This window comes from Cryptomeria japonica, chromosome 7 (assembly GCF_030272615.1).
Source record: "Cryptomeria japonica chromosome 7, Sugi_1.0, whole genome shotgun sequence".
Taxonomy (NCBI): Eukaryota; Viridiplantae; Streptophyta; class Pinopsida; order Cupressales; family Cupressaceae; genus Cryptomeria; species Cryptomeria japonica.
This window is the reverse complement of record NC_081411.1, coordinates 164363408-164379369: the sequence shown is the minus strand read 5'-3', so window position 1 is coordinate 164379369 and position 15962 is coordinate 164363408. Positions and strand designations below refer to the sequence as shown.

The following is a 15962-nucleotide window of genomic DNA, read 5'->3' as shown; positions in this document are numbered from 1 at the left end:
TGCATGAGGGACAAAAATCAATCCACCATGCATAAAACTTCTAAGATTAATTCAAATATAGTTTACTAAAGAAAATTTAAAAGGAAATAAAAATAAGAGATACAGACATGATGAAGAGTTCAATAATGTACATAAAACTATTTATTGAGTCAACGTTATCAAATTGGTTACAACTAGGGAACTAGTATATTAGCGGAAATTAAAGAGAATTTGAAGTACAATATTTTGTGTCAAATAAATAGTCCACTATAAGTTTGACAATGGAAACTAATCAAAACATGTGATAGGTCTAATACAATATAATATATGAAGCCGATGATAAATCACAAAAGATGTATAATAGTTATGACATGAATCAAGCTATTATTAATTTGTGTCAATAATAGTAACATAAAATGCATGCATTAGTGTATTATTATCATTTATGTATAAGCTCTTCATATGATAACATAATGGAATCCACATTTGAAACTACATGTCCACTAAAAATAAATGACTCTATAACGTGGTTAAAAATAATTTGCATTGTAACCCAAATAATTATCTAGAAAAGAGCCACTAGTATCATCTTCGCAAAATAAAGCAGTATTACTATGGTCATAATACATGTATGCTTAATAGATATCAATCCCCAAAATATATAAGAAGAGCTAGCAATGCCATGTGAATGTTAAATTCTTGTATCATCGTCACTAGAATCTTAATGAAAGTTTGAAGTAATAGAGATACAAGTAATAAAATTGATATATTAACAATGAGAACTAAAATTATATATAAAATATATACTCATACTATCTATTGTGATCACATGTAGAAATATCCTTAGACATATGTTGAGGGAAAGTGATAAGATATTATTAATATAAACCAAATTACTAAATCATAGGGAGGGATTGTTCTCAAATAGAAACCGTTAAAAATTAATTAGTAGTTTTAAGAAGCGGAGATATAGGTAACAAGAAGCTCAATGGTAAACAATGTATGTAAGTAAAAAAATCATAGAAACACATTAAAATCTATAATAGAAGTCGAGGTGAATGGTTGATGGAAATCCATCATAAAGATATAGAAATGGAGATTAAAAACTATAGTAAGGTTCAAAGTGAATGGTCCATGAAAATCCATCAGAAGCAAATAAAAATGGAGATTAAAATCTATAGTAGAGATCAAAGTGAATGGTTCATGGAAATCCATCCAAAAAAAAACAAAAACAGAGATTAATATGAGGGTGAAAGGGTTAAGATAAAAACACATAATGAAAAAAGATCTACCACAAATAGAAACAAATCACTAAGATATACATCATAATTATCTCTAATGTAAAAACTAATATATGAAAAACACGAAAATTTTAACACTACTTAAAAAGATAGAAACTATAAGAGGAGACCCTAGATCATGTAAGAAAGTCAACTTCACCAAAATGAAGAAAAATAAATAAATAACCATCAACTAAGTGCTAATTTCTTTATTACTTTAAATATTCATTCTTTCCCCGTCTACCAAAATAGACTAAAATAGACACTGGTGGCACAACAATAACCATTAAAACGTTCAATTTATATTAGAGATGGACTACACATTCAAGACGTGCTTAAAATAACCAAAAAGTCTCTGTAATTATTTAATCTAAATATGCTATTGGGCAATGTAAAATCTAACTATAACATCTAAGAGTATAAAACGTCATAACACAAGCAATTATTAATTTAATAAAAAAACAAACAAAATACATTAAAGAGTTGGTATTAATAGAGATTTAATGTTCTAAAAATCAAACGCTAACTAGAATAAAATATAATATCGTCCTTAAAAAGAAATCCATCCAATCTAGAGCAAAACCATCTAGCCCTAAATAATTCAGAATTGATTCTGACGAGCTTAACAAATATCAAGTCATGATTCAAGATTGAACAATAATAAATTCTACTCTACTTCACTGCATACACAGTTTGAATAAGTGTCATAACCAGAAGAGCTGTCGCCGCCAAAAGAGACACAATATACCACGGCTTTGAAAAATACGTTTGGTGAAACTCGCTCATCAACCGATTCCATTTATTTTTGTAATGCTTTCGCGCGTCTGCCATTACCTCGTCAAGCTGAGGAATTGATTCAAAATTTTCGATTCTATCACCATCAGGAGGTTCAACTGTCATTCCAATTGCAAGTTTGTTGAACATGCCAACTATAACTTCATCACTGCCGACGAAGCTCTTAATGATTTTGGAATCATGAAGCAAGGCAACATCTTTCTCTGAATCAATTAGTTTATCTAAGAGATTTACATAACTTGAAATCACAGGTTTTTTTGGATTCGATGAACACCTTTGACACTCTTCATAAGCAACCAGGTTCCGCAGCAATGTTTCTGTCCTATACTTTACCGTGATTTGAGGAAGGAAAAGCTTACTGATTCCAAACTTTGTCTTTTGAAACTTGATAGGGCCTGATTTAATTTCAATACCAGCGTTCTCTAATTTTTCGGCACAAGGGATATACCTCTCTAATTTTTCCTTATCTTTGTGAGGTTGAGCACCAACATTGGAAGAAGGTAGTTGCTGATAACCACATCTATAAGCAGTAGACAATTCTGACCTAGACGATTCTGCCCTGAACGATTCTGAGCTTGGAATTAACCGATCACTAATCACCATTCTATACAAATCCAATAAATGACATGGATTTTCCTCAATATATTTTTCCAGCTTTGATTTTATATCCTCATCATTTTCCTGTTTTGAATTGAAAGGAAATCCTTTAAACGGGTTGGAGTTGCTCAATATTCTAGCTAATTCTCTTTTTGCATCAGCAAACTCCAATTGAAGTAGTTTGATGAGAATAAACATAGGAACCTGATTTTGCAACTTCATAATGTCAGTTAATATAGCACTATGCATACAGTTCTTGTAACCCTTATTTTGGAAAACATGGCTATAGCAACCTTGGATATTCTGATCATCTCTTGTTTCCGCTGCACACTTGAAGAATTCAAGAATGAAACAGGCATCATCTGTCATCATCCACCACAATTTTTCTCCATCGCAATTTATTTCTTCTTCTTCATAGTGCTCCCTGATTTCTTTCTCTAACTTTTGAATCTCTTCCATCAAACATTCTTCTTTTTTGTTTATCCGTGTCGCTAATCTACGAACAGCTTGACGTTTATATTTATCCATTGTACTTTTTTCACCTTGGTGGTAAGGACCTAACGATACAATGCAAGGAACATAAGCATCCCTATTACTATTGATCATCGGGTCAGGCACCTTAAAAATACACACCTTTTCACCCCCTTGGCAGATATTACGCGAGCCATCGCCTTGTCGTTGGCTTCCACAACTTGATACAGGAATATCATTTTGTTTACCCTTGATCACAGAACTATGGTTGTTTGAAAGAGCCATGTCTTTTCTGCCTTTTTTATCTTTCACACCACTGTTCGGACAATGTTCTGCAGATCTCTGCATAGAACATGGCAAACCTTTGTAAGAGAGAAAAACAAAAGGGCAACCTTAAGATTCAGAATCAATAGTAGCATCGAAAATAACATTGAGAATCAGAAAAAACAAATGGAAACAAAGGCAATCTGTCATCGACGATCGTATAAATGCTATGGCTATTTTAAAAAATATTTTTCTCAAAACATGCTTCCACCACTTTTAGTTTTAGTTCAATGAAAGTCCCTCTATATTTACGCTGAAGGTGAATAATATTTTGCATTACTGTTTATGACTCCGTAAAATACCTTTGTACAAGAAAACAATAAATTTAACCTACTATGATGATCATAAGTTGCTTTAATATATTATATGCAGTGTACAAATTTAATCTACTATAATGATCATAAGTTGCTTTACATAAATTACATTAAGTGATATTATATTTCCTCTTGATCCACATACTCTGACACTCTCTCAATTGCTCCTCTTTCTCCCTCTAGAAGTATTATATCTTTTCTCCACAATAATTTACTATTCCAGCATAGAAGCTGAAGAAAGTGGGAAAATTTTTCATATCATATATTTAGGAAGGATTCTATTGTTTATAATATATTGTAGAGCACATCTTTTGAATTATAGTTTGTGATATCCATTACTACCAATTAGCTTTTTAGTCAATTAGCTTTTTGGCACCTTGTTTTAAATTGCATTATGGTTAAGTTGGTTTTAGTATTCATTTGTATAGTTTTTGTTGCATAGATTTTTTTTAAGTAGTTTAAGAGGAATGTTAGAAATACTTAATATTAAGTCACTTTGAGGGGAGAAACTTAAAAAGGTTATCAAGAAGAACACAACTCATAATATTATGATTAAATAACATTTACTACCTTGTCGAAATACCTTAATTATTCCTTAAATATCATATAGTTTATAAATTGACATAGATACAAAAATGTAGCACCTAGAATGGTCTAATTATCTAAATAAGAATATTATTATGATGGTATAACTTAACTAAAAGTTGTAGTAGTGATGAGATGACTACACATTAACATTACATGAGAATTTATGAGTATTATAGGCTTAAAATATATTTTTTAAATTTATTTGTCAATGATCCAATAAAGAAATAAATGGTTATGACTACAATATATTCCTTTTTTTTTTCTAAACAATAATTATCTAGGTGATTATAAATTTTAAAGTAAGTTCTTTAATTATTTTTTTATTTTATTTAATACATTATATTCTTTAATAATTTTACTTTTTTAAAGATCCATATACTTATGTTGAGAATGTAGAATTAAAAATGGTTACTTAAGTTATTTAAAATATGGATACTTCCTTGGACTTTTTACTTCTTGAATCTCTAATATATATATATTTTTAAAAAGAATCTTCAAAAGCTTAATTACAAAAAAGAAAATACGAAAAATGTTAATAATGTTACCTCCACTTCTAATATTTTTAATTCAAAAATCAAGATACTAGACAATTTAAAATTTTAACTATAGATAATCTATCTCAATGTTTAATGAGTTTTGATTTAATTAAACTTCTTACCATTTCTCTATTATCTCCACCTTGCAGACTCTTTTTGGGAGGTATTTCATATGTTTTTATCAATAGCATATGATTAATGCTCATTTAATTCATCAAAATATGATATTTAAAGAAATATCTTATTTCAAATTTAGTAGATTTGTTAATTTTACAACAATTTTTTACAACTTAGTCAAAAAGTGACTTTGGTGTTAGTTAGAAAATATTCATAATAGTTACAATGGTATAACAATACATGTTTTTGTTAGAGTTATAATCTTATCATTTCAATATATCTTCTTGGATAAGAATGTAAAGGGAAATTTCCTTCAAGACTCATAGTTGCTTAGTTGCATGCCCAAATCCTAGATTGTAGTTCCTATTCTAGTTGGCCTCTCTTGCACTATAAATTTTCTCCTATGAGTTGATAATCATGGAGATTAATGGAATTTTTATATTAGCATATTTATTCTACATTTAATGTTTCCATCTCTTGCATATTAACCATGTATTAGCTTCACTAACATAACCATGCTAGTACTATAATTTCTATAGTTGATTCTCAGTTTCTACATGGTACAATAGCCTCATTTTGGATGAATTTTTACTTTGGTTGCAATTTTTAATTAAAAATATTATTTCTTTGCAACAAGAATATTGTTGTTGTTGTTGTTTGTTTGGTTTTTTTTTTTGATCATTTTGTGTGTTCTCTATACAAAGTGTTTGTAGTAGACAACAAAAAAGATATTTAAAGATCACTTGAATGGTTTAGATATTTCATTTAATTAACATTGGTGTCTCTTTTCTTGTACATGGTGAGCTAAAATTCTCACATAGTGGATTTTTATTGAGACTACATAAGCATTATTACAAATTGCAGTCTTTTTTGTAGGATCCTTTGGTTTATTCAAAGCTATATATTCTCTATTGAAGACATGTGAATCCTACAATTAGTGATCAAAAGGCATCCATTGTGCAAGTTAAATTTTGGTATGTAGTTTTTGCATGAGATTTTTAAATGTGACTCTTATGTGTTCTAATTAATTAAAAATGTGTTAGGTCCATACCATTATATATCCATAGAAAAATGATGCCTAGGGTGCATGACAGATGTATACCTTGTTAAAGTATAAATACCAAAAATTAGAAAAGAACCACCAAGAAATAGACCAAGACCAAGGAGATGGAAAAAACCAATAGACGAAAACCACATAATCTATTCTACTGCCAAAGACACAAAAATATGGTCTATTGGGCTGAGGGGTTACCTTCTTGCCAATATTTACACAATCCTAAGAAAATATCATAGTAAAAGATTTTTTTATTAGAGTCCTTACCAGAGTTCAAAGTACCAAAATCTAGAGTATCTTTAACCATAGATACAAGCAGCTCTAATGAAGTAGAAGGGGATAGACTATGTCTCTTACACTTAGCTTTCTTGTGGTTGATTTCCTCCTAAAGAGCTTGTAAGGAAGCAAGCTCTTTAGGACCATCTCTTGGCTTCTCTTTAACATATCCTCATTTTTTTCTTTTAAGGATCTCCTAGCTTTCCTCCAGATCTATAATAACATTGTTCTCATTTCTTTGAGATACCTTCTCGATAAGGTCTTTTAGAATTCCTTCTACTTTATCCTAATTATCTAATTTACCAGCCACATTGCTCACAACTTCCTAGATCCATTCATCCTTCTCCTCCACAACCAATTTGTTTGTCCTAGCATTTACCTTAGCCATAGCCTCAAGTCTATTAATCTTCCTGATTGTCACATTAAATTATGATAAAATCCATTTAATTACTAGGTCCTATTGCTCAACATGGTCCTCCAATTTTGCAATGTTTGGTTCCAAGTTAAGAGGGCTAGTCTTGGTGTCGAGAATCTCCTAACTAGGGGGAAAGAAGAAACCCTCTTTAGAAGAGGTAGGGGACTAGTACGACTTTGAATCATAGGATGAGTCAAAGTCCTTGCACAAATCCTCTTCATCTAACTCCAATATCACCACATCCTTAGGAGGTAGATTAGGATAAGTCTTATATTTAGCTTATCTAATAGGATTAAGGTAGGTAGGGACAATCTTAGGGCTATAAGTGGGATTGGGGTTTTCTATGGGGGGGCCAGAAAACTCAACCACTAAATTTGGGTTTGGTGGGTGCTAGGAGGACTTAACAGGGACCCACTAGGAGGGGCTAAATCAAGATAAAAGTTATAGAGTCTAATAATTAACCCTTGATGGAGGGGAAGGGAATTTGTAGACTTAGTTGTAGCAATAGATTGAGAAAGTGAAGAGCAAGCCTAGTAAGTGAAATTCATTCTAATGCCAAACCTAAGGTGGTTTAACATCAAGAAAGGATGGGTATGGAATATTTTATAATGCCCATTTAAAGTCAATAATCTAGTCAACAAAAGGGCAACATATTTCCAAATACTAGGTATCTCTCTTTTCTATACCCACTTCATAATTTAGAAACCCCTTCACTTGCCTTGAAAAATCATTTAAATTCCTCCTTGTAAGATCCTTCAGCGTCTTGGGGAAGGCTATGCCATCTTGCAAAAGCCCAATGATGGTGGAAATCAAATCTATAGTGACTCTAAAATAAGCCTTACCAATTATCACTACCCTTCTACCAAGCTAGTGCAAAATTATTGGATAGCTTCAGAGTGCAAAGTTTATATAGGATAACATTTGTCTAAGCACTAAAATAATAAAGTGTGAAAAAATCAAGGGGGGTTGTTCATGCACTTGCTCTTAATTTTAAAGTGTCAAATCTAGGGTGATATTTACATCTGTATTTCTTTTCACTATCATATTCCTTATACATGTATAACACTCTTATTCTATAACCTCCCTTAAATTGCAAATTAAATTTCTAAAGTACTAAATTAGTCAATAGTTTCTTATTCACAAAAAAATACTAATATTAAGGGGGTTCCATATATTCTCTTGTTTAAATAGGGTATTCTAATCATGAATTGATGAAAATTTCCACATATGGGGGGTTCATCACGGTTTGGCATTTATTTCCATTCTTCTATTATAAAAATAATATTATATAGCTGTTTCATCTTTATAGAAAGGGATTGATAATTGTTATCTATAGTAGGATCTATTGTCTTATCTTCTTAGACTCATTCCTAAACCAAGCAAATATTAAGAAAAAATAAACTCTTATAAATGATACCATGACCCTAATTTCCCATCTTATGTGGACTTTCTCTCATTGGATGATCACTCTACTTGCCACATATATTGTTGTAAACACTTCTCCATCACTTGTTTCTTCATCCAAAGCTTCTTCCTCGAGAACTTCTAGAGAATCATTGTAGAAATATTTTTATACCATTTTCCCCAACACATTGGTATAGATTTTAATTGGATATTATATCTTTGTTTCTATAGAAATAATTTATAGATTGGAAAACTACATTCTTGATAATTATTTCATAGAAATCCTTCTAAAAATAATATTCAAAATTTCATTGTAGTGGGACAACCTTTATCTTTATCATTTCTTTCATTATGAGTCATATAACTACATGATATTTTAGAGACACTTCTTTAAGAGCATCCAAATATTCCTTCTAGCCAAACATTATCACCTAGAGAAACTGAATAATATTTTGAGATTTCATTTTTAGGAGAACATATTATGTTATATTTGGTACAATTTTGTTTCCTTTTCTCTTTTTTGGAGGGAATTTTTTATTGACAATTTTATTCCTTTTTGCATTTATGATAGGTTTTTTTGGTACCTCATTTGGCATAGATTTTAGGACCCAAAAGTTTTTGTACTCAATTAGGCTATTGTAATGGGGTGTGTTAATGTTATAATATTTTATTTTTAATATATCTTCTAATGTAACCTTGCACAGGTTGATTTTCTTTAAGAATTTTAGTTTCTTAGTTGCATGCATACATCCTATATTGTAGTTTTTATTCTAGTTGGACTCCCTTGAATGATAGTATAAGCCTTTTATTGTAAGTTGATCATCATTGAGATTAATAGAGTGTTCCTCTTAGCCTATTTCTTGTTTATTTGATGTTTTCATTTCTTGCAAAGTGAGGATGTGTTAGTATGACTAATTTAGCTTTGCTCATACAATCACCCCTCTAGTTAATTCTTAATTTCTAATGTTTGCAACTCTAAGAGCTCTAGGATATTTAAAATCTTGATTTTTAATGTATCTTTTGTAAACATAATTATATAGGATTTTTTTACTTAAATTAGTAGAATTCAAATAATAGTTCCCTAAATTTCAGTATTAAAATTAACTTGAATTTTTTTAAAGAGAGATGATTAATTTTATAAGTAGCAATTGTCTAAACTAAAATATCATTTTATGTATTGGATTATGGTTGTTACCTATTTTACCTTTCCTTTTCTTTGTAACTTTAAATTAGTATTAAAATAAGATAAATAATTTAATATAAGAAAATGTGTGGATAACAAAATATTAGTCAACACATATTATGTGTAAAAATTTATGATGTATATTTAATTGGTCATCATAACTCATGCAGGTTAAAGGTAGTTTCCATGATATTGTGATAATATTGTATTAATCCTAAAATAGACTAGTCCCATGTATTATTAAAATTTTAAATGAAATATTACAAGGGTTAAGTTGTAAAATTTATTTGTTACAAAATTCACTCTTGTATCAATTATTACATCAAATATTTTTTATATAGAATAAATAGGAATGTTCTAGAATTCCATTATGTCTCTTCATGATTATAATTTTAAATAACCTTGTTGGTAAAATATAATTTCATTCTATATTACAAGTGTAAATAGGTAAACCCAAGAGGCTATCATGTAAATAGAGTAGATGTTAAAAATTTTGGCTAGAAAATGATCAAAACAATTTTTAATTTATAGTTCGAGTTATTTAAATATAGAAACTACTTGAGGGTGACCATTTTATAAGTACAAAGTTAAAGTAAATTTAGGGTATTTACCTAGGCATTTGGCTCCTTTTGTGCAAGTTTTTGTGTTATATGGTTAGTATAAGTGTAATAATTGGAAATGCATTAATATTTGATACTAATAAAGTAATATCATAGGTACGATGTTAAAAAAAAATTTGTTAGGTGTTACTAATATGTGATGACAATGTAGAGAAAAGGAAAATAAACCATAGTTTGATGCATTTGAAATGCACTAAGAAAACTACAAAGGTGCCTAAAATAGAAGTATCTTCATCTATATGAACCACAAGTATCCAAGTATTACTCCAACAAATTTCATATTTGACTTGATTTGGAATTTTTTCTTTTTACCTTAATTCTTTATTAAGCCCTAGAAATGACAACCTATCTATATGGGGCTATCATTCCAGTCAACAAAAAAGTAAAAAAAAATTAAATTTTCATTTTGAAAATATATAGATGTAAAGACAATCGTGTGTGTGTTTTTGTGTGTGTGTGTGTGTGTGTGTGTGTGTGTGTGTGTGTGTGTGTGTGTGTGTGTGTGTGTGTGTGTGTGTGTGTGTGTGTGTGTATGTGAAAACATACATACATACATACATACATACATACAAATATTGTAATTGTAAGTGTTTGGGTTCTAGGCACTTGTTCCCTTTGTGTCTGTGATTATATATGTACACATACACACACATGTATATGTATGTATGCATGCATGTACATATGTACATATGTATGTATATATGTATATATACACACATATGTATGAACAAACAAACATATATATGTGTGTGTGTGTGCGCACGCATGCGCACGCACACGCGCACGTGTGCATGCATGTATGTGCGTACATATGTATATAAAAATATTAAACTGTTCAAATATTATGAAATGTCTTAAATGCCTCAAATATCACTAATTATCTCTTAGTTGCATTTCATCATCTTTAATAGACTCATGTTTCCTTTCTTGTAATAATGTTCATAATTTTCAAAGACATCTTTATTTATGTCATTATATTTTTAAATATTTCCCTAGGTGTACAAGTTCTAAGATCCTCTAGATAACCTAAAAAGACCTATTCATAGATTTACAAATTTAGGTGAATTGCATCCAATATTTGAATATTGTCTCTATTTATCTATGTCAATAGTAATATTCTTAAATAGATGGCCATCCTAAACCATCCTAATCCAAATCCATTCAAACTACCTTTCATTGATAGATACTAGTTAATTCAAAGAGAAAATTCAAGTGTGAAAATTATCCTTCATTATTAGTTAAAATGATACCTAAAAATTATTAATAAAAAGGAAATATTTTCTATTTATATAAATATATCATTTTTTATATATTATACTATTATATATCATGTCTTTTTTTTTATTAGGATAAAATAGGTTTTGAAGGGGCCCCAAAACACTTACAACTAGATAGCTACCATTGAAAAATGGACAAGACTACCTAGTAGTAAACAACAAGTTTTAGAAAGGACTTGAAACCTTCTTGACTTATGGGCATCTCGAACCCAAATCCCAAAGACTGCACAAAGATTAAACAACACTACAACACAGTCACAACCAACCAAACACCAACCAACCATCAAGTGTAAAACATTACAAAATAGGCTAGCCCAAGAAGAGTGTCTACGTCGTAAAATAATAGACCACAAAAATAACAACAAGGGTTTAGTAGGCACCCTTAGCTAACATGAAACATTTTCCCAGACTCCCATAACCTGTAATAGAATCTCTAGGCTACACAAAACCACATAGCCCAAGCCCAACCAAAAACACACATTGAAAAAACTAGGCCCTTGAAAACTACTAGCATCCAACCTATCTCCGAGAAAAACAAAAAAATATAGGTTTTTTCTAGGCTCCCTCAACCATGAGAGTAGGTTTTAGAAGGCTCTGACAACCTACAATGATGGGTTTTTAAAAGGCTCCCATAACCTTAAGCTTGAGAGTGAACATAGTAGAGCACATGATACCCTCCAAGATCACCAGTGCCTCAATAGGTGATAAAGAAGAAAAACCAAATAAAATAACATCCTTTGTTCCCAAACAACCCAGAAATAGGGTGCCAACAACCTCCCACCAGCACCTCCTAGCCTCCACCGTAGCACCCAACTCCACTTAAATAGGAGAAAGGTTATCTCTAACATCATCCATCTCCACCTCAAAAGAAGATAGGGCCACCCTTATAAGGAAAACCAAATAAAATAGAGGCTATAGGGAAAGGGTCATCAAAAAGATGTAGTTTGCACAAACACGATTGGAACAAAGATGACAACTATCTATCAAATCTTCAAAAAAATCCATAGGGCACAAAAAGCTCCAGATGAGGCCTCGAATGGCCTTAGAGAATAAAAAACCCTCCTTCCCTATTATAGAGCCACCATTAGAGGCAAATGCCCCCTCATGACACCCCATTATATTTGTAAAAAATCTCCGACCAAGGGGAAAAACAACAAAGCGTTTGTATAGTCCAAAACAGCTAGACTGCCAGACCTAGTAGAAAGACAAAGGTGAAGGGCATAGAAAGAGACCAATCCACACCCACCACCATGTCCTTAAGTGAATCCCCCAAAGAAAACACCAACGTGCGACAATAAGGCTGCCTTCCAACAGAAGCTTATTCAAAGGGGACAACACTAGTTGCCATAGAAGCACCCAAGGAAGAAGGCACCAAAAATAGCAACCAAAAGAAGGGGAAGGGCATCCAGTCCAGCCCCAATGCATTGCAGACACCAAACACCACAAGAGCCATAAGCAAAGCCCTAAAAAAATGAACGTATCGTCAAGAGTAGCATTCTTTGCAATAAGAAGTGCATCACCCTCTCCATCTTCATTAGAGTTGGCATCCTCCTCCCCCGAAGAAACCCTAGAGCCTACTCTCCTGCCTCTCCCACTCCTTCACTCTATTTGAATTCTTTGATTTGGTGGATTTGTATTTATATATCTTGCCTTGTTAATAATAAATCTCTATTCAAGGTTCCTCTATCTATTAATTAAATCATAATATTACTATTTTAAAAAAAAATAGCTATTTGTTTAATTCTTTAACATAATTGTTCTCTTAATCAATCATTTGGCACTCATTTTAGAAATTTTGCACTATTATTTATGTAACTCTATGATCATAAATAGGTAATGATAATTTATATTTTTTAATACATAATCATTATCTTTATAAAGCTAAGGTTAATGGAAATATTAAATATTAATATTCTTTATTTTATATGTTATAACTTATTTTGAATGAAGTGAGATCTTTATATTATTTAATTCAATATAGTATACATAAAAAAAAAGTTAATTATAAAATAATTTATATTCATCAAATGAGTTCAGTTTATATTTTTATGTTACATTATAGTTATATTTAAATTAGTTAGATTTTAATTTGTGTGTTCTTAAGTTATTATGATTAAATAGTTTGGAGGAGGCAGTGTGGGTTACACATATAGAATAAAAAAATATGAAATCAAAAATTATCTGCTTACTTCAAATGTCTAGTAGAATGATTTAATGTGTATTATTTAATTCTATTTTCTAATTTTCATCAATAATATATATCAATTTTTCATATTAAATGTTAATCTTTTTTTTTTTAATGCGAACCTTGGTGGCACCATTAACAATGCTACAACTTAACCATACATGGAGGGATTGACCCCATATTATATTAACCATTTTTATTAAACTATTCAAAATATGATTTCATGTGAAATTTCTTCTTTTAAATAATTATTTTTAATCTGAACCCCTTCTATTAATGTGTTTCCATTAGTAAGAAGACAATAGTTTTTCTTTCTTTCAAGCTATTAACATCTTTTTATTACATCAAACTCGTCAAAACTTGATCTGTGATAGATTCATAAAAAATTTGTCAAATTCACCAGCAGACTAAATGCTCATTGACTAATTTTCTATTTTCAAAATATCTCCAATTATCTTAATTATAGAGAGACCTAACCAACAATAACAGCATTACAGAAACTCAACACATCCATTTTACAATTGTGAAAACCGTAGCCTAAATTGTAGGGAAGTTACAAGAATATAGAGCAGAAGTGCATGTGATACAATTATACGTACTAATTATCATCTTAAAGTCCTATCAACATATTAAAAGCTGTACGTTTGCCCAATATAAATAAATGATGGATGTTCTTTTCATACAGGTGGAACCCTCTATTCCCTATTATGCGTGAAGAATATCTCCAAATGAACCTGGATAAACTTTGAGAAATACCTCTTTCCATAAACACAGAGATGATAGAAAGACTATCAATAAACATGCAAAATCCTTGTTCCTAATTATGGCTGAAGAGTAACTCAAACTCTAAGTGATGACAACCACCCTGTCTATGGCTACTATGGCAGCACTAGCACACCCAAATGATCGTTCAACATTGTATAATGACAATTTTGTAACTGGTCATTCAGAATTAAAAAGGAAAATAGATTCCAGAAGGCATCGAATGTTAGATCAAATTAAACGTTTTAAATATACGTGTACATTAAGCATCGATTCTATGAAATGAAGGCTATTGTAGTTAAGAATTATGTTTGCTTGTAACTTGTCGAGCACCGCTTTAGGTTTTTTTCATTTTACAACGTCTCTACATTTCTACAATTTATATGGCAAAAATAATAGACAAATTTTATTTACGTTTTTTATTTATTTTTTATCTTATAAAGTTTAAATTCTCTTATTCTCATTTCTTCTAAGATATCTCTTCTCATATATTATTTTAAATCTAAGAATAAAAAACCATTCTTTTCGTTTTACTAAATCAAAACAAGATTATAGATAATAATAATAACAGCTACACAAATGAAAGAAACAAAACAATATTTTCACAATTCAATTTTTTAAAGAAATGTATTACATACCTGCTAGTGCAAGATAAAACCACAAATGTTGAACCGTGGAACTTCTGACTGATGCGCAACTCTCCGAAGCGTGACTATTTAGCCCTCGTTGGTGTGGTATTTATCGGCCTCGCCCCACGCAAAGCCCGTTTTTGTCGACAATAGTGTCAATGATTTTCTGATGCTATTCATCACATCTACCGACAACGTAGTGATTGATATTTTAAAGAGGGCGGTTATTAAAGAAAAAGTAAGGTTGTTATTTGTGTAGATTTGATCATATATCTTATTAGGGAAAAGAGAGAATTTACATATTCTGTAATAAGAGAGTTATAGAGACAAAATGAAATTTTATCATGGTATGTAATGTAATATATTGAATGAGACAAGCAAATCCCTATACAGAAACAAACTTCCACTTTGATAATTTATTTGATTTATTTTCAATATTACAACTTAAAAATTTATCAAACTATCTAATTTGATTTGTTATTTTTTATTTCCGGTATATACATTAAATTAGTAGTAAACCCTAAATACGATTCCTTGATATTTTAAGATAAAGGCACGATATTTTAAGACAAAGGCACGCCGCCAGTGATTTGGTGATTCATTTAAACTTCTTATTGCAACAGAAACCTAATCCAGACATGGCATAATGATAGAACAATGTACCATACCAATGCTATGAGTCAATGCACACTTACTAGGAACAGATCAATGACGTGGAAGATAAATTCGATGTGAGACTGTAGGTGGAAGGTTCAAAGATGAAAATACAATTCATCGCATGAAAGATTAAAAAGGACATGTATAACCTCGATTCTAAAACATGCAAAGAATTTGATGACTTATTTGATCTGTTTTCAATATTGTTATTTAAAACTTTACTAGATCATCTAATTTAATTTGTTATATTTTATTTGCTGTATATATGATACTTTAAATTCATTGTAAACCCTAAATACCATTCGTCCCATCTACGAACATCTTAATCATTGATATTTAAGAATGAGGCACGCCGTCAGTGGTTCGGTGATTCATTTAAACTTCTTATGACGACCGAAACCCTAATCCCAGACATGACATAATGAAGGAACCAATGCTATGAGTCACAGCAAACCTACTATGAACAGATTAGTGACGTGTAAAAGCTGAATCATTTATT

At 30.6% G+C, this 15962-nt stretch overlaps 1 protein-coding gene across 1 annotated transcript; it reads right to left on the bottom strand.

The window, feature by feature from the left end:
- Positions 1-1686: 1686 nt before the first annotated feature.
- LOC131078250 (putative UPF0481 protein At3g02645) lies at positions 1687-14947 on the bottom strand. The gene is made up of 2 exons (XM_058015907.2): positions 14816-14947; positions 1687-3464 (listed from the first exon to the last, which is right to left on the bottom strand). The coding sequence occupies exon 2, from the start codon at positions 3405-3407 to the stop codon at positions 1932-1934; it is 1476 nt and encodes a 491-aa protein (XP_057871890.2). The 5' UTR covers positions 3408-3464; positions 14816-14947; the 3' UTR covers positions 1687-1931.
- Positions 14948-15962: the final 1015 nt, after the last annotated feature.

Coding starts and splice junctions, on each gene's coding strand:
- LOC131078250 (XM_058015907.2), bottom strand. CDS start 3,407: ATGGCTCTTTCAAACAACCATAGTTCTGTGATCAAGGGTAAACAAAAT.